Consider the following 19,029-nt stretch of genomic DNA (forward strand, 5'->3'; position numbering starts at 1 on the left):
TTTGAAGGGAAGCACCAGCTTTTTCAGAGTCTTTTTTTCACTAGATTTAGAGAGCAGCTATGATGGTATCCCAAAGGGGAGTGAGATGTATGTATTTAATGTGAGGCCCTTGATGTGTTCCAGTTCAAATGTCACAGTGAAATTGTGAGCATGGATTGCATATAATTCCAAATAATGTTAGGTAGGCCCATCTTAGTGCAATATATCAGCTATATAATAACATTTGAGGAAATGGAGTTTATTAAGTTTAAATGTAGAATACTATACTCTGAACAACTGATATTAAGTATATTAGAATAAATTAATGAAAAAAATTACAAGTCATAGTATATTTACACTATATGAGACAGTAATCATGTACGTAAAAACCTTTCCTGTGGGAGAATTACTTGTTGAATTAGAATTAGATAGTCTATTGAGGGAAAACCTCAATTTCACAAACCTGTAATTATAGCTAAAATTCATAGAAATCTTTAAGGTTTATAAAGATATATATACACATATTATACACAAACACACACATGTAATAAGATATATATTACATGAGATATTTTACACACACATATTTCCAATGACCTAGATACATAGATATATGTGTGTGTGTGTGTGTGTGTGTGAAATATCTCACGTGATCCTTACAGTAGCCCTGTGAGGTAGGGCTTAAAATTGCTCTCTTTCATTTTATGTATGAGAGAGGTAGAACAGAAAGTCATCTCAATTTTTTCCCCAAAGGAATCACATATACATAATTCTAATGATCATAAATTCTGAATTGTTAGAATCTCAATTAATTGCCCTTTACTCTGTATGAAGATACACAACTGTTTCTCATCTCCACTTAGGATATAATAAGAGAAATAGCCTTAAGTCAATTACATCCCCAGGTGGTTAGGTTAGAAAGTCTTGCCTTAAAATGAGACTGTTAAATAGTGAAATGAGTAACTGGTGAAGGTTGTGGAATATAATATTATGTGTTTCTTAAGACAATGAAGAAAGATTTTTTCATGTGCATCTCAGTTTAGAACTATCATACCATCAGGCTAGGGAAAGGACTAGATTACTAGGTTCTTTGCAAGTCTATAATCGTCTGTGTAAAATAGAAATTAATAGAATGTGGTATTTGTGAGATTTCAAAACCAGAGTCCAAATAGTGCTTCTGATTTGCTTGTGCTGGACTTTAAAAAATGACAAAAAATCAAATAAATTAAAAAAAAAATTAAAGCATGTTTAAGTTGTGTGTTGTGATTAGTGTTTACCATATGTGCAGCTTGCTTATCATTTCCATGGTAGCAGCATTATCAGTATAACTCTTCAAGAAAAAAATCATCTCATATTGTCCCTTTATTCTTCAAAGAATTTTCATTAGCATGTAAAGTGGCTTTAGCTTTCTTGTTCCAAATAACTGAAACAATCACAAGATTAGAACTCGTGCTTTTTATTGGTCTCTTCTTTTTTTTTTTATTTCTTCATAGTTGGAAGGGCACAATATCTTCTCCTCTCTGAGCTCCAGTGAATATGAGCAGGTGCTGGAGATCATCCGCAAAGCCATCATCGCCACAGACCTTGCTCTGTACTTTGGGAACAGAAAGCAGTTGGAGGAGATGTACCAGACAGGATCGCTAAACCTTAATAATCAAGCACATAGGTAAAAAACAAATTCAGATCAGAGATTCAGGCATGACTATGGGACTTTCATTTTTAATTAGCATAGAAAAATACAAAAGGTTCTAAGGCCATAAATTGGTATTAGTAGATAACATTTGTAAATGTGTTTATTCAAGTTTCTTAAGGCAAAATCATTGAAGTATTTAAATTTAAAATCCATTAAGTTTACACTTCATACATTACTTGATAGTATTATCTACTGTGCATATTAGAAAAAGGTTATTTTAGAATAGATATTGAACATTATGCTTTTATTTTAGAAATAAATTTAGATAAATAATTTTAATTGCATAGCTTCCTCAGAAATTTAAAATACTACTTTGAGTTCATGATTTTCATGTTCTAGAATCAGTAGTCATTTATGATTTTCATTGTCTTCATACTTGTACCTTTTTTAGGTCATTGTATTGTGGAAATCTAGAGATTTAGTAGTCATTTTCTAACCCTTTGCTGTGAATGCCTTGGTGTTTGGTGATAGATCACTCACTATCTTAAAAAAAAAAGTCAGTGCTTATAAGTATTTGGTGAGCTACTATATAGATAGATAAATATTTTCTTTTACTCCAATATATTAATGCATCTGTGATCTCATCAGTGCATATATTGCCTCCATTGATGGAGATAACAATCTATCTATGCTTGCCCATCATGTGTAACTCTTTTCCATGTCCTTCCATATGTTAGTTACGGGGGCTGGTCTAGTGTTCTAGGGCACATCTAGGGAATGTGCATTCCCTAGATCTCATTCTCTCCTAAAATGCAGAGACATTTTCATTAATTCTATAATTGCTAATAAATCATTGATTCTTTTATTTTTTTTTAAATCATGAAGATAAATTTGTTTTGCTCTGGTGCTATTACATAGTCAGAAGAATGTTTTATATGCATTATGTATATATTTAGAAAAGCACAAAAATGCCTCTGAATACTTTACTGTGCATGCTTGCTTGAAAGTTTAGATTTATCTTTTTCACTTGTTTTAGTTTTAAGGTTTTGAATGACAGCACTGACACATTGGACTATCCCAGGGGTGGGGAACCTGCAACTGCAAGGCCACATGTGACCCTCTAGGTCCTCAAATGTGGCTCTTTGACTGAATACAAACTTCACAGAACAAATCCCCTTAATAAAAAGACTTATTCTGTAAAACTTGGACTCAGTCAAAAGGCCACACCTGAGAACCTAGAAGGTCACGTGTGGCTTCAAGACCGTAGGTTCCCCACTCCTGGACTAGCATATGTTAACAAAATTCATTTAGAATTCTGAGGCTTACTGGAATTTTAGCTATGTAGTATTTTGGAAGTGTCCTGTCGCAATATTTGAGTTCATAGAAGGCAGCTAAAACTATAGATATTTCATCTAAATTACTATAGTAAAGATAATCAAAATAGCTATCTTTATTTATACACAATGTTTTTTTCTCAATTACATTTAAACAAAAACTTTTAACATTTTTTAAAAAATTTTAAGTTCTAAGTTTTCTCCCTCTCTCCCTCCCCTCACCTATCCTGTGTATCCTAAACTAAGTACAGGAGAGGTAGTTTGGCATGCTGGACTTAGAGTCAATTAAATGCTGATCCTTTGATACTATGCTAATAGTAATAATATTAATATTAAAAATAATAATGGTAATATAGCTAATATTTATGTAGCATTTAACTATGTGCCAGGAACTGTTATAAGTGTTTTATAATTTTTCTTATTTGATCTTCACAACAACCCTGAGGGAGATGCTTTTACCCCATTTTACAGATGAGAAAACCAAGGCAAAAAGAAGTTAAGTGACTTGCCCAGGGTCACAAAGCTAGTAAGTGTCTGAGGCCATATTTGAATAGGGTTAACAGGCATTTCTTAGGCTCCTATTATGGTCCAGGTTCTTCCTGACTCCAGGCCTTGATCTCTGTCCTCCTCCAGAGGTCTGTCATATCTCACATTCTTAAAATTCAATTCAAATAATTAAATTCTTTCTAATTTTAGTTAGATTTATCCAGATCCAAAAGGAGTAAATTAAAGTCTTCCACTATTATAGTTTTATTGTCTATTCCCCACCGTAACCATTTAACTTTTCCTTTAAGTATTTAGATGCTGTGCATACATGTTTAGTATCAGTATTAACTTGTCTATGATACCTTTTAAGCAAAATGTAGTTTTGTTATTTATCTCTTTTAATTGTCTATCTTTGCTGTTTCCTAGACTGAAATGATCATTACTACCCTTGCCTTTTTTTTTTTTAACTTTAGCTGAGGTATGATAGATTTAAATTTACCTTTGTGTTCATCATTCCAGTGCCCTTTGCTGCAATTTGCTTCAGCCCCTCTTATCTTTTCCCCACCCAGAACCCAATCACAGGTTCTTTTTTTTTTTTTTTAGACAATTGGGGTTAAGTGACTTACCTAGCGGTCACACAGCTATTAAGTATCATGTGTCTGAGGCAGGATTTGAGTACTCTATCCATTGCGCCACCTAGCTACCCCCCTTTTATTTAAACCCCTATTTGGGAATTACCTTCTGTGGTTAGAGTTTGTTTTGACCAGGAGTAATCCCTCTCTTAATCTACCTTCCCGTTTATTCCCCCCGTTCTATCAGACTCTTCCCTCCCATTTCTATGTTGAGTAAAATATATTCCTTTACCTCCATTCTCTGTGTGTGAGTGTTCTTCCCTCCTATGACTAATTTGGATAATAGTGAGATTTAAGTGTCAGACACTCCATCCACCCCTTTCCACCATGTTTGTATGGTATTCGGATTGTATTCCTTGATCGTATGAGATAATTTTCCCCACATTTCTTTTCCCAAGCCCCCACAACTATTTCCCCCTCCCTTTCCATTCTTCTAATAAGATCTTCAAAACATGACAGAAACAACTCCCAGACCCTCTGTCTTACTAGATTCTCACCTTGATCCCTGTTGGTGAAAGGGTTCTTAGGAGACCCATAAATTTCTCCATATTGGAATATAAACAATTTTTAATCTGTTATGAATGTTTATGATTGTTCACTCACGTTTACCTTTTTGTATTTCTCTCCTGTCCTGTGTTTGTAGTTTAAAGTTACTATACAGCTCTGGTCTTTTCATGAAGAATATTTGAAAAATCTCTATTTCATTAACAATTTATTTTTTCCTTGTTATGCTCATTTTGTGCTGGCTAAATTATACTTGATTATAAGCCTAGATTCTTTGCCTTCTAGAATATTATGTTCCAATTTTTCTATTCTACTGTGGTAGCTGCTAAATCTTGTGTGGTCTTTACTGTGTCTCCTCAGGGTTAACAGGCATTTCTTAAGCTCCTATTATGGTCCAGATTCTGTACTAAACATTTTACATATATGAATTCATTTGATGAAAGGAATCTACTGTCACTATCTGCAAAATTTTAGATGATCTGTTTTAGCTCCTTTCCCTAGCTCTTTTGTATTTCCAGAATGAATATTAACATATTTAAAACTACTAATCAATCAACAAGTATATATTAAGCACTTGAAGCTGTGTTAAGCGTCAGTATTACAAAGAAAATGCAAAAAAAATCCCTTTCCTCAAAAAGCTTATATTCTAATGAGAGAATCAACATAAATAAATCCGAACATACAAGATAAATATAGAGTATGTGGGGAAGGCAAATTCAAAGGTAAAAGCTTTTCCCTGGCTTTCTTCAAAAGCCAGTCTTATAGAGGAAGCCTTTCCCAACCCCTCTTAATTCTAGTGCCTTCCTTCCATCAGTTAATTATTTACTTTTTATCTTACATATAGCTTATATGTATATATTAATTTGCATGTTATTTCCCTCATTAGACTGTGAGTTCCTTGAGTCAGGGACTATCTTTTTTGTATCTCTAGTACTTAGCACAGTGCTGGGCACATAGTAGGCACTTAATAAATGTCTATTGATTTTTTTGTTTAGTTTCATCTTTTCTCCCAGAATTGATTTTTGAAGTAAAGACATTCACAAGGTTGCTGTATCTTGGTAAACTTTTAGAAAGTCATCTTATCACTTAAGGGGTCTGTGATATTAGTTCTCTTTCCATTGGGTATAGAAATTCATGTCTGCCTTACCACTTCAGCCTCAGGGTTGCTTATATAAGTAATGGAGCTCCTTTTCCTCCCTTCCTTCCTTCCTTCCTTCTTTCCTTTCTTCCTTCCTACCTTCCTTTCTTCTTTTCTTTCTCTTAACACTTAACTGCTTTCTAGAGGTTTACATGAAATTTACATCTATGAAAAACAGAGTTTTAAAGCTTCCACAATTAGAAAGATTTATATTTTGTTAACTTACCCTTTCAAAGAAGGGATTCTATGAGACTCTTCTAAAGGCAGTGTTCATTTAATCCTGTCACTATTTTTATAATGATATCTGCATCTTCTAGTCCCTTCATTTCACAAACTTACTCTATACCAACCAGTTCATTTGGCTCTTTTAAGTAATAGGTAAGTAGTTGGAGATTTTTCTCCAAGGTTGTTTTTTGTTTTACTTGCACAGACAATTCACATTATATAGAACCATTTTTAAATTACTATCTTACTGTTTCATTGTTAGTGATTGGCATGCTTCAAAGTACAAGGCTAGGGTCAGGACTTCTTCAATGCACTTGATAATCTGCCTCCATTGCCAACCCCTCATCATTCTTTTTCTTGAAGATTGGAGGGATTTTGGCCTGCTTTCACAAAGAATTATTTTTCTAGATTTAGCTCTTCTATATTGGTTTGAGTACAACCACTGTGGGAAGAGTGTTTACAGATTTAGAGCAGTCAGTTGCTCTTCCCATTTCATTATGTGTGATTTTCATATCAATATGGTGAGTATCACCAGAGAAATGTTCAGAGTACTTTTCTAGTAATGGTTTGCTTGCTCAAAATGTGTAAGGCATACAAATTAGTACCTACCACTGCAGAAGATACAGAGATGTCATATAAAGTAACGTCTTGAAGGATTCTCCACCTCCTCAGTTCAAATGACTTCCTTTATATTGCATTCACTTATATTATATTCTTTGCCACCTGCACATCTTTTATTTTGATGCTTGCTTCAGAATCCCAAATACCCTGGGTTTGAGCTCTTTTAACTTGTGCCTGCCAATACTTCCTCCTCAATGGAAATGTATTTTTTTAAATGGACTTTCTTCAAGGCACCTAGTAAATAGTGAGTTTTGTTCTGTTGTTTGGCCCATAATAAACCAACATGAAGAAAAACGCTCTGCCCTTTCTCTTGTTTAGTCTTTGCTAGAATACTCTGGTCGTGAAAGTTTTAAATTGTTATTACCATTTCTTCACTATATAGACATTCCTACTTAAAGATGAGAAAAATTCTCATCAGCTCTGTAACTATATAGTTCTATACTGACTCTCTTTCCATTATATTGAAGCTAAAAACATGATCAGTTACCATGATTGGAACTAATGTATTTATTGAATAATTGCTGTACATTTATTATGTATTGTTATACGTATTTCAAAATGCTTTATGGCCCCATTCATTATCCTTGTAACTTTTTGGGTTCTTTGATCAAAATACTAATTATAAAAGCATTTAAGAGTAGTAATGCCTTCCCTTTTAGAGAGATGAAAAAATAAAACAGTAACAGAAATTTGACGTGACATTAATCTGTGGTGATTATGAGCCTAGAACTCTAATTTATAAGTTCTTAATAATAACCTCTCTCCATGCTGGAGGTGAAATTATGTCTATTTGGTTTTCATTAATATTAATCCTGGTAAAGAAGACTTGAAACTAGAATATTTTGTTTAACAATAATAACGATTATGATAGGAAACATGTATATAGCACTTTATAGTTAGCAAAGAGCTTTAGATATTTTCTCTCATTTGATCCTTACAACCACCCCCTGTGAGGTATAGGTGCTTTTATTATCTTTATTTTATATATGGCAGAGAGAAGTGCAGTTTAGGCAAGTGCTTGGCATCTTTCTGAAGAGGGTACTTACCAGAACAATATTCACTACACAATGTAGTCATAAAATCACGATCTCAGAGCTGGAAAGGACTTCAGTATCCACCTTGTGCCACCTGTGCCTAAAAAACAAACGCTTTTGCACTATTTCCAAAAAGAATTTCACCGTCATTTGCTTGATTTGTAGAAAACCAGGTGTTGTAGTGGACAGAACACTTAGCTAAGAGTCAGGAGGATTTGAGTTCAAATATGGCCTCAGGCACTTGCTAGCTCTGTGACCCTGGGAAGTCACTTAACCTCTGTTTGCCTCAGTTTCCTTAACTGTGAAGTGACTACCTCCCAGGGTTGTTGTGAAGATGAAATGAGTTAATATTTGTAAAGCAGTTAGCACAGTGCCTGGCACACAGATGCTTAATAAATACTTTTCTCCTTCCTCCTTTGCTTGAAGATTTTTGGTGCAGTAAAAAACTTTACCTTCTGAGGGCACTTATTCTACTTTTAATTAGCTCTGAAAAATGAAGAAGTTTTTTCCTAATAGAAACCTAAATTTGTCTCTTTTCAACTTCTAACCATTGCTCTTAGTTCTGCCCTCTGGGACCTTGTAGAACAAGTCTAATGCATATTTAATAAAAAAGCCATTTATTACTTCTTATGCCATAAGGAGTAAGCCATTCATTTGCCAGAATTTGTTTAGCCATTCTCCAGTTGATGGGAACTCCTTTAGTTTCAAATTCTTTGCCTCAATAAAAAGAACTGCTATAAATTTTTTTGTACAGTATGTGTCTTTTTCTTCTTTGATGTCTTTGGGATAGAGGACTAGTAAGTTGCATTATAAAATTGGAGATATGCTCAGTTTTGTGACTTTTTGGGAGTAATTAAAATTTTTTTCAAGAAGGATTGGACCCAATTAATTCATAGTTCCGCTGATAGTACATTCGGGTGCCTGTTTTCTCACAGGCCCTCTAACATTATCATTTTGATTTTTGTCATCACTGCCAATCAGATAGGCAATAAGATAGAACCTCAAAGTTGTTTTGATGTGTATTTATCAAGCTGTTAGTATTTGGAGCATTTTTATATGCTTATTGGTAGCTTGGATTTCTTCTTGAGAATTGGCTGTTCATATCCTTTGACCACTTCGAATGAATGGCTGTTATCGTGTGTGTGTGTGTATGTGTATTTGTATATATTGAAATCATTCCGTAATACATTTTGGATATCAGAATCCAAAGAAGAAGAAAGTTATAAAAATTTTTCCAGTTTAATTGCTTTGCTTCCTTTAATTGCTTTTGTTACTTTTATTTGTACAGAATTATTCAGAGTTGTCAGTTTTATATTCTTTTATTCTTTCCTTTGTCTAATCTTGAACTCTTCCTATCCATAGTTATGAAAGACAATTTCTTCCTTACTCCTCTAATTTGTTTATGATTTGACATTTTATATCAAGTCAGATATCCATATGAGAATTTATCTAGGTGTATGGTATGAAATATTGCTCTAAACTTTGATTCTTCCAGATGCATTTCTAGATTTCTATGCAGTTTTTGTTCAGTAATGAGTATGTACCCTAGTAATTGCAGTCTTTGGATTTATCAAACAGTATGTTACTATGTATGCTCTTTTGTTTCTGTGTGTTGTTATATCTAAACTGTTTCGCTGGTTAACTTTTCTTACCTTTTCACTTATTTTTTTATTTTTTAGTTTCAGTATTTTGTGGCATGATTTGAGATATGGTCATATAGGCCCCTTTCCAGCCAGTTTTTAAAATAATTTTCTTAGAAATTTGTGACCTTCCAGGGGGCAGCAAGGTGGTGCAGTGGATAGAGCACTGGCCCTGAAGTCAGGAAGACCTGAGTTCAAATCTGGTCTCAGACCAAACACTTGATACTTACTAGCTGTGTGACCCTGGGCAAGTCAGTTAAACCCAATTGCCTAAAAAAAAAAAAAAAAGAAAGAAAAGAAAAAGAAATTTGTGACCTTGCAATGAAATTTGTTATTTTATCAGATCCGTAAAGTTGTATAGTTTATTTTATTATTATAGCAATATATTTATACATGTGATATATTTATTATATTATGGGAATATATCTATATATTAAAACCATTTATTGCATATATGTAGGTTATATGTTATTAATAAACTAATATTGATTGATAAGCACTAAATAAAAATTAATTTTGATATTATTAATGTTTTTATTAGTAGTATGATTCTACCATGAATAGTTAATATTTTTCTACTTATTTAGGTCTGTTATTATCTTTATTAAGATTTGTAGCTGTATTCACATTGCTTTTATGTCTTGGTATTTATATTTTGTATATTCTGTAATTGTTTTGAATGACATTTCTTCTTCTGTCTTTTCCTTCTGGATTTTTAATAAATTTTATGTGGGTTTATTTTATGTCCTTCAACTTTGCTGAACTTATTAATTGCTTTTCTTATTTTTTTAAATTGTCCTTTCTAGGATTCTTATAAACACTATCATATCATCTGCAAAAAGCAATACTTTGGTTTCCTATGCTTATTCTTTTCTTATTCCCATAGCTAGAATTTCTGGTCCTAAATTAAATAATAATGGTGATACTAGATAGACTTACTGTACAATACTGATATTATTAGAATGACTTCGTTTTTATCTTCATTATATATAATGCTGGCTTTTGGGTTTAGATAGAAAGGTGCTATTTAGAATATTTAATAAAGGAAGCCAATTATACTTTAAATTTTCTGTGTTGTGATATATTTGAGGTGAAGAATTAGGGCTCTGAATCTAACAGAATCTCATCCCATTATTCAGTACCCCCTTTCACTTTTGACTGAGAATGGATCAGATCACTTCTCAGTCTTAAGCAAAAACTCTTGAGCAGGACTTGTGGAGGTCCTCTCCAACCCTACCACTCCAAAAATAATCTTTACTAGAATAAAAATGAAATGTTTTGACTTCAAAGATTTTCTCTATTGGAACGCATATTAAGAAAGACCAAATTAACACAATGCAATTATAAATATAGCTACTAATTATTATTAAGCTCTACAGAACAAATTGTTTTAATTTCAATAATAGTGGGGCAGGTAGGTGACACAGTGGATAGAGTGCTGGGCCTGGAGTCAGGAAGACTTTGGTTCAAATCCAGCCTTAGATACTTACTAGCTTTGTGATCCTGGACAACTCTTTAAACCTATTTGCCTCAGTTTCCTCATCTGTAAAATGAGCTGAAGAAGGAAGGGGCAAATCACTCCATTGTCTCTGTGAAGAAAACCTCAAAATGGTTCATGGAGAGTCAGACATGACTAAAAAATGACTTAACAACGGTATAGATCAAGTCAATTGAGATTTGACTGTTTAATATTTCTATTTTTTTTTTGTGAGGCAATTAGGGTTAAGTGACTTGCCCAAGGTCACACAGTTAGTAAATGTTACATGTCTGAGGCCAGATTTGAACTCTGGTCCTCCTTACTCCAGGAACACTGCTCTATCCATTGCGCCGCCTAGCAATTTGCTGTTTAATATTTCTTAATGTGAATTCCCTGTTAATACTGTAAATGCAGCTATACTTTGTTTTCTAATAAGATAGATATTAAGTTATATACCTTAGAAATGCCTTAATTAATTGTAAAGCACCATATTTTTGTACTACATGTATTTGAAGATTTAACTGTAAAATTATAATACTTTTGCATTATAGATACACATAATCAGCTATATATTTTCATGCTTGTTCACACATATTTTCCATTTATTAAAAAAATGGAGTCTAACATCATCTCAGGGTCCCAGGAAGGAAGTGATGACTACTATAAATATAGTTGATAAGTAAGTGGGCCAAGGTGTTGCGAGTTTCAAATAGATGGAGATGTGAAGGGAGGAATGACAATAACATCTCCAAATTATGTGGAATTCTTCACTTAACTTTCCCTTGCAAAGTTAAAATAGAATCCACTCTGAAAAGGAGGCATGGATCCAAGCAAACATAGTTGGATAGCACTGAAAATTTTAATTTGCCTTTGATTTTAGAAAATTACCCTAACCCTAACCCTAAACTTCTAACCTTTGATTTTAGAAAATTAATTTGCCTTTAATACTAAGATTTCCACAGAAGCATTAAAATCTTTTTTAATTAGGTGGAATTGTCCATTGATAACTAATTGAAACATTTTCATTTTCTGGAGATAAGCATGGAATCCTCTCTCTGTGAACATTATCTATGAGAAAGAGGAAAAACATGTCAAAGTTAAAGCTGAGAGTCATATTCTTACTAACAAAATAAAGCTAGCCTATAAGTTAATCCATTATTAAACATTTATTAAGCTCCTATTATGTGCCATGTAGTGTGCTAAGCACCAAACCAGGAACATTTGTTCACTTTAAATCAGCCCTTTTTTACAGTTTTAAAAAATAATTTACCCTTAATCCGGTTGCCAAGTTGTCTCCAGCCATCCTTTTTTCTCTTTGCTCTATCTTTTTTTAATGCACTGCTTCTACCGTAGTTCATGCCTTCAGTCAGTCCAGCTTTTTTGATCTATTTCGATAGCCTCTTTTTTAGTCTCATTGTCTCCCAGTTGCTTCGTTCATCCTTTGCACAGTTGTCACATTGATATTACTAAAATAGAGATATGACTATGTTACCCCCTACTAAAAAAATCTTAGATGGATTCCCTTTTCTTCTGGACATAATACAGCTCTTCACCTGCCATTTGTGGCCTTGTGTAGTTTTGGACCTATTTCCCTTTCCATTCATTTTTCATATTCCTCTTTTTCTTAAAATAAATATTTTTGCTAAACTGGCCAACAGGCTGTTTCTTATATACAATACTCTATCTCTTACCTTCATTTTTTTTGACAAGTGATCACCTCCTTATCTGAAATGTTCATTCTTCAGTTCTGCCTTATAGAATCCATAGCTTCCTTCAAAGCACAATTCTGCTGTCACCTCCTACCTGAGGCCATTTCTGATCACCCTAGTTATTAACACAGTCTCTAGTAATTACTTTACATTACTTTGAATTTACTTTACATTTATTTTGTGCACATATTATATCCCCTCAGTAGAATCTAAGCTTTTTTGAGGGTAACAATTAATTAATTTTTGTCTACATACTGCCAGCATCTAGCTTGACACTTCACAGGCTAGCATTACTGTTCATAAAAATATGCCTCTGAGTTTTAATTTTACCATATTTTTTCTGCTGGATTTAATTAATTTGAACTTGATAAGAACAGTATTTTTCAAATCAGTGGCCTACGGGGCTACTGATATTGCCTGTTAACCTTCTCTGCCCTAGAAGCAATATAGGAGAGATATAGTGATAGATACTGAACAGTGCTTCCCCACTGGGTTATGCTCAGGTAGTTATGCTGTTGTTGGTTGACCTCTGTATGACAACCCCTCCCCCCCATTAGTGCATTCCTGTATTCCAATGAAAGGATTCAGGTTTTATTTAAAAAGTGTTAAAATGTTATCTTCAAGTTACTACATCCATGAAATGCTCTCTGTGAGGAAGGTACCATAAAGATCACTATTTCAGACCCCTTTTAGGTAAGGAAGCTGAAGCCAGAGAAATTATCTGATGGGCCCAACGCCACAGCTCGTTGATGGCAGTGTTAGGAGCAGAACTCTTACATCCAGCCAGAGTTGTTTCTACTCTATCCAAAAATTCCCCCAAAAGTGCTCACTGTTCCTGATAGTCCTTGCAGAGAGTTAAAGCTAAAAGAGGGGACCTTATGAAAGTTCCCAAACATTTATGGAAAACAAACCAACTCACTCTTTAAACTGCTGTTAAATTTAGAATTGGGAGGGGCCTGGCCCTGTGATTTCACTGGAGTAGAGTTCCTGGTGTCAAAACTCCCTCTACCAATACCAAATAGCCATTTATATGTAACTGAGTGATTTGCCTATGGTCTCCCAGGTGTTCGCATCAGAGGTGAGGCTTGATACTTATTTCAAGGCTGGAGCTCTATGTATTATGCCATGTCATCTCATAAACCTGGATGCCTCATAAACCACAGTTGCCCCCTAAAAAGGGAATAGAGCCTCTTGAAGGTTCTTTGGGATTTGGTGTGGTCAAAGAAGAGAATATGGTTAAAGAAGAGAACTCAGGAAATATTGAAAAGGGAAAAAAGGAGGGAATGGCAACAGAAAAGTTGGAGGATATCATGCCAAGGACTGCCAGTGCCTGGTCTAAACATCCTTTATACTCCTTCTTCTCATACCTATAAATTACATTGAAGTGTAACATTTGGCAATCTAATGTCACCTTTTTTTCTATTTAAATTTTCACATTCCATAAATTAAAATGTGATACTTTTAGCTGTTGATCTTATAAAAACAATAAAAATAAGCCAAGGGGAGTTGTTGATTCTCACAAAGTTTTAGAACTGCTAGAAAGAGATGAGGGAACTGTATTAAACAGATACATAGAATAGTAAAGTGGTTGTTGTTTTTTAACAACCATATCCTTCCCCCTTACATGCTAGATAAGAGTCTGACGCTAAAAGCAGGGAAAGGGATCACCTTCCTTAAATAAAAAAAAATAGAAACTGAATCCTTTATAAGATTTATTGTATTCATTTAATCCTAATGTCATGTTTGAGCTTATGTTGTATAATTCTTTCTCATGTGGAGACAATAAAACCCTAAAATCTGTCTAGATCTTGAGAAAGAACTTATTCAAATAACATTTTTTGGTAATCTACGTCACTCCTATGCTATTTTAATTTGAAATAACTCAAATGGGATTATTTTACGCAGGAGTATACCTCTTTTTTAACCATTATCACGTGTCTTAAAATATTATCTGAGAAGAGAAATTAAGAACAAGAATAGCAGTAACATAAAAAGACACTAGAAGTAGAAAGTAGACTGGCCTGATGCAAAATCAAACAACAAAATCATGCCAGATGTCATTTTCTCAGCTGGAGATTAAAAAGCAAACATAATACTACAATATCCATCACATCCTAGATTTACTTAATGAATCGACTTTTTGGCAGCTTTTTCCCTGTTATAACCTGTGGATCAATGTGGTATCACAAAAGTAAATTAGCTTTATATTAATGTAGAGGTTTATTTATTTTGCTGTAAGTACCACAGGATACTTTAACATAAGTAGAATTTAAAACTACTCACAATGTAAATTTGACATTCATTGAGATATTTGTATACGTACATACTGCTGTTAATCAGACTATATAGGTAAGTCATATAATTTGTTTTACTAGAAGTAATGGATTGTTTTTTAGCCATCTATACCATTTCACTTGGTGGCTCATGGAACCAATATAAAGAATGGTATTCATTTGCAAACAGCTTGCAGAAATTACTGTAGTATGGGTTTAGGGATGATTTTAATAGTATCGGAAATAGTGAATGTTTTAGTGTCGTATACTAATCTGTTTAGTTTCAAATACATGAAAGTTCCAGGATACACCCCATACCAAAAGCATTTCTCAGTGAAACCTAAAGGAGGACAGTTATCTGACAAGGTATGGAAAAAATCTGCAAGTGTTTTTATGATATTTTTCTCCAACAATGTCAGTGAGGCCACCACATTAGACAATAATGTCATAATACCTAATGTATTGTACCAGGAAGTAGAAAATGGCATAATTAGAAACAAAAATGGGAAGAATAGCTAGTCTGGCCTAATTATACAGAGAGGAGATCAGCTAAATAGCATAGCAGATAGAGCTGCAAGCAAAAAGATCTGAATTCAAATCCAGCCTCAGACATCTATTAGCTGGACAAGTCATTGATCTTTTGGCTCAGTTTTCTCTTCTGTAAAATGGGAAGAATAACACCTATCTCCCAGGGTTGTCGTAAAGATCATGAAAAAATATTTGTAAAGCACTTTGTGGACTTTAAAGTGCTATATAAATGCTAGGTATTGATGTTGTTGATGCTCTTTCTATTATTTTAATACTACTGATGATTATTAGCATTACTAGAAGCTACACAATTTTGAGGTTGTTATTAGGATTAATTATCAAGATTTATGAAATAAAGGAGAATACTAGAGACTTAGGAAAATAATCCCATACTTCATTATTATTTTAAAAAGTGACCAACTGAATATTAATGGCTACCAATCCATGTACCTATTTTCTCATCTCCAGAAAAGTTTTATGAGAACATACATTGCTAATGGTATAAGAAGAAAACAGATTTTCACAACTGATTACCTGCAGCTGAGCACATTTTTATAGTCACACCTTTGCTTAAAAATTATAGAAAATACAAGATTCTACTATACATGCTTAGTTGACTATAAAAAAATTTGATTTCATTGAAATAAAATACTACCTTAAATGCTCTCTTCCAGTCAATCAACAAGGATTTGTTAAGTGTCTACTGTATACCATTGTATGTCAAAATCATACTAGAGTTCTTGAAAGCTATAACAAAAGTGATAACTTTGTACAGCTTTATTCTGATTATTAATGGCAATGAAACAGGGAGATGTATATTTTCCGAAAGTGTTTGCCACTGCCAAGGAAGTTGTTCAGTGTAGAGTTAAAATTAAAGAGATCACCTATCCATAGGTATGGATACACACACACACACACACACACAGAGTAACAGATTAAGATAACAGTATACATATTACTCCTTTTCAGGTGTGACTTTAATTCCTAAAGTATTTCAGATATACTCCTAATGAAAGTGATAATACTCAAAAGTATTCATTATCAGCGTAGGAAAAAAACAAATAGTTGAATGTGTGTTAGATAGACTTTGCTATGCTATTGAATGGACAACCCATTGGTGGGTTCATCATTTCATTTGTCTTAGCCACATTCTGTATGTGGACAGTTAACTGGATTAAGAATTTAATAGGATGAGAAAAGCATGCTAGACTGACTTTAAGTAATTGTGTGGTGCTTTTAATGACCCTTTACTTCTCTTTGAAACAAAGGCCTATTTTTTTTAACAATATTATGAGTGATCTTGTGTATTATGCAATTAAACTTGAAGTGCAGTAGATGGCACGAGTAGTGTGTGTAGAAGTGACAAAGAATATCATTAGAAAGATTTTTGACCAGCACAGAAGTTGAACCAGCGAGGGATGACCAATGACAGCCTTTCTACTGTTCAGATACTCTGTCAAGAGGTCTAGAGGAAGACCTCTACCCCGTTGGGTGGACTTCCAATGGAGATTCTGTGGAAGGACGTGGACAAGAGTCACACAAGTTCAGAGCATTTGGACAGGTTGTGATTGGCATCATTGGAATAAAATGCCTCTACATCATTCTACTTAAAACATATTTTAAATGGATAATCAAACAAACCCTCCTATAGACATCGGGGAATGGCAGGTTCAGTAGAAACCACTTCATTCCTCCACTCTCACCTTAACTTTCTTTATCTATTTCAATTTGTAAAGCATCCTTAAGGTTATTAAAAATAACTGTCCAGTTTTTGAATTTGTGAGAGGCATGAGATCAGTGAAAGTATCTCCTCTTCGTAATTTTTTCTGCCCACTGCAGGCTATTCAGAGCAGAGCAGCAAGGATATATAGAAATTCTAGAATGTATTAGAGCTTGTGATAAGAACCACCTGGTTGTTATAGGATCAGAACAAATTTATGTGCTCTTTTGGTAAAGGGGTGAGGAAGATCAGGAAAGAACTCATAAAGTAGCTGAGATTTTGAGGAAAACAGTAACCCTAATTCTAGGCATATAGTACAGCCTGCACAGTAGCATGAACATAGGAAATGGAGAGTCATAGATGAGGCCAGTAAGAGGAAGAAGGCTCACTTGGCTGGACCAAAGAGTGCATAAAGGAAAGAAGTGTATATGATTGGAAAGGTAGGTTAGAGCTGGGTTGTGAAGGGCTTTAAATACCAGAGAGAGGAGTCCATGTTTGATCCTAGAGGTAATAAGAAAGTACTGGATTTTATTAAATAGGAGTTGGGTGTGGGAAGGTGTTCTAGATTAGAGGTGTCAAACACATATCTGCAACACTCCCAACCTGAACCCTAAATTGGAAAATATTTAACAAAATAAATAAAAATAAAACAAAACATGGATAATGTTAATACGTGGTTTTCTAAGTCAATACATAGCTCCCAGAGATCATTATGTATGGTTTCATGGACCCAGTCTCTGGTTTGGATCATCAGATCTGGAAAGATATAGAGAAAATGAATTGAAGAGGTGATAGGCAAGGCAGGGAGACTGATTAAGAAGCCATTATGACACAGCTCATAGAAAGAGGTACTGAACATCTGACATCGGGTGATATCTGAACAAGATTTGGCAATTGATTGGATATGTGGGCTGAGGGAGAGTTTGTCATATTGTTATTTAAGAGTGGTACTGCATTGTGAAGGACCTTGAATGACAAGCAAAAGTATGAAAAAAAACATGGTAGACTTAACTAATAATCACCAATTATGCAACTTGTCGCCAAAGGGGCCTTCTGATATTTGATAAGAAAATTCCATTTCGGGGCGCTAGGTGATGCAGCAGATAGAGCACCAACCCTGGAGTCAGGAGGGCCTGAGTTCGAATTTGGCCTCAGACGCATAACAGTTACTAGCTGTGCGACCCTGGGCAAATCACTTAACCCCATTGCCTATCCAAAAAAACAAACCAAAAAAAAAAAAAAAGAAAAAAGAAAACGAAGAAGAAGAAAGAAAGAAAAAAAGAAAATTCCAGTTCACATTATTGAAGTTTTTGGTCTTTGACTTTTTCCTCATTGGACTGGATAGTTCTAATTGCTTAGGATCTATTATACTGAATTCACTCAATTCAGTCACCTTAGTTCCAGGCATGTAATTTGAATATATCTAGATCCAGTGGATGACTTGGATATATCCCATTCATCATCAGAGTCAGTTCTGAAATGAATACCCTTTTCAGAAAACTAATTTTAAATTCATTAAGAAAGGAAAGCAATTATGTTGAAATACAGGTTACACACACACACACACACACACACACATTTTAATTTTTTAAGGGGCAGTCAAGGTTAAGTGACTTGCCCAGGGTCATATTTCTGAGAGCAGATTTGAACTCAGGTCCTTCTGACTCCAGGGCCAGTGATCAATTCACATACATACATACATACACACAAATAGTTATATATAAAGATAGATATCTGCATCCATCTACAGATATAAATATAGATAAAGATAACAAGATCAAGAACTCAAGGTTGAGAACCCCTGACTCATCTCTATAACATTGTATACTAAATTACTTTATATATCTTATATTCCTAGTATGCTCATAATTTTCTAGGATCTAGTAGTTTCAGTGATACATGTAACATCACTTTCTGTTACAAAAATGTTTCTAGGTATCTTTAGAATGCCCTAGTTTCTTTAATGTAATGTATTTTTATAGTTTCTTTCACAAACAAAATATGTAATATACAATTTGTTAGGATATTTGGGTGAAGGAAATATATATGTGTGTATATATATATATATATATATATATATATATATATATATATAC

At 33.9% G+C, this 19,029-nt stretch overlaps 1 protein-coding gene across 1 annotated transcript in view; it reads left to right on the plus strand.

The window, feature by feature from the left end:
- Window positions 1–19,029, plus strand: part of PDE10A (phosphodiesterase 10A) — a 171,018-nt gene that overhangs the window by 114,607 nt on the left and 37,382 nt on the right. The window contains exon 17 of the mRNA XM_027841239.1: window positions 1,473–1,645. Within this exon, the coding sequence (XP_027697040.1) occupies window positions 1,473–1,645 (173 nt within the window). The remainder of the gene's footprint in view (window positions 1–1,472; window positions 1,646–19,029) is intronic.

This window comes from Vombatus ursinus, unplaced genomic scaffold (genome assembly GCF_900497805.2).
Source record: "Vombatus ursinus unplaced genomic scaffold, bare-nosed wombat genome assembly UNPS02014857.1, whole genome shotgun sequence".
Taxonomy (NCBI): Eukaryota; Metazoa; Chordata; class Mammalia; order Diprotodontia; family Vombatidae; genus Vombatus; species Vombatus ursinus.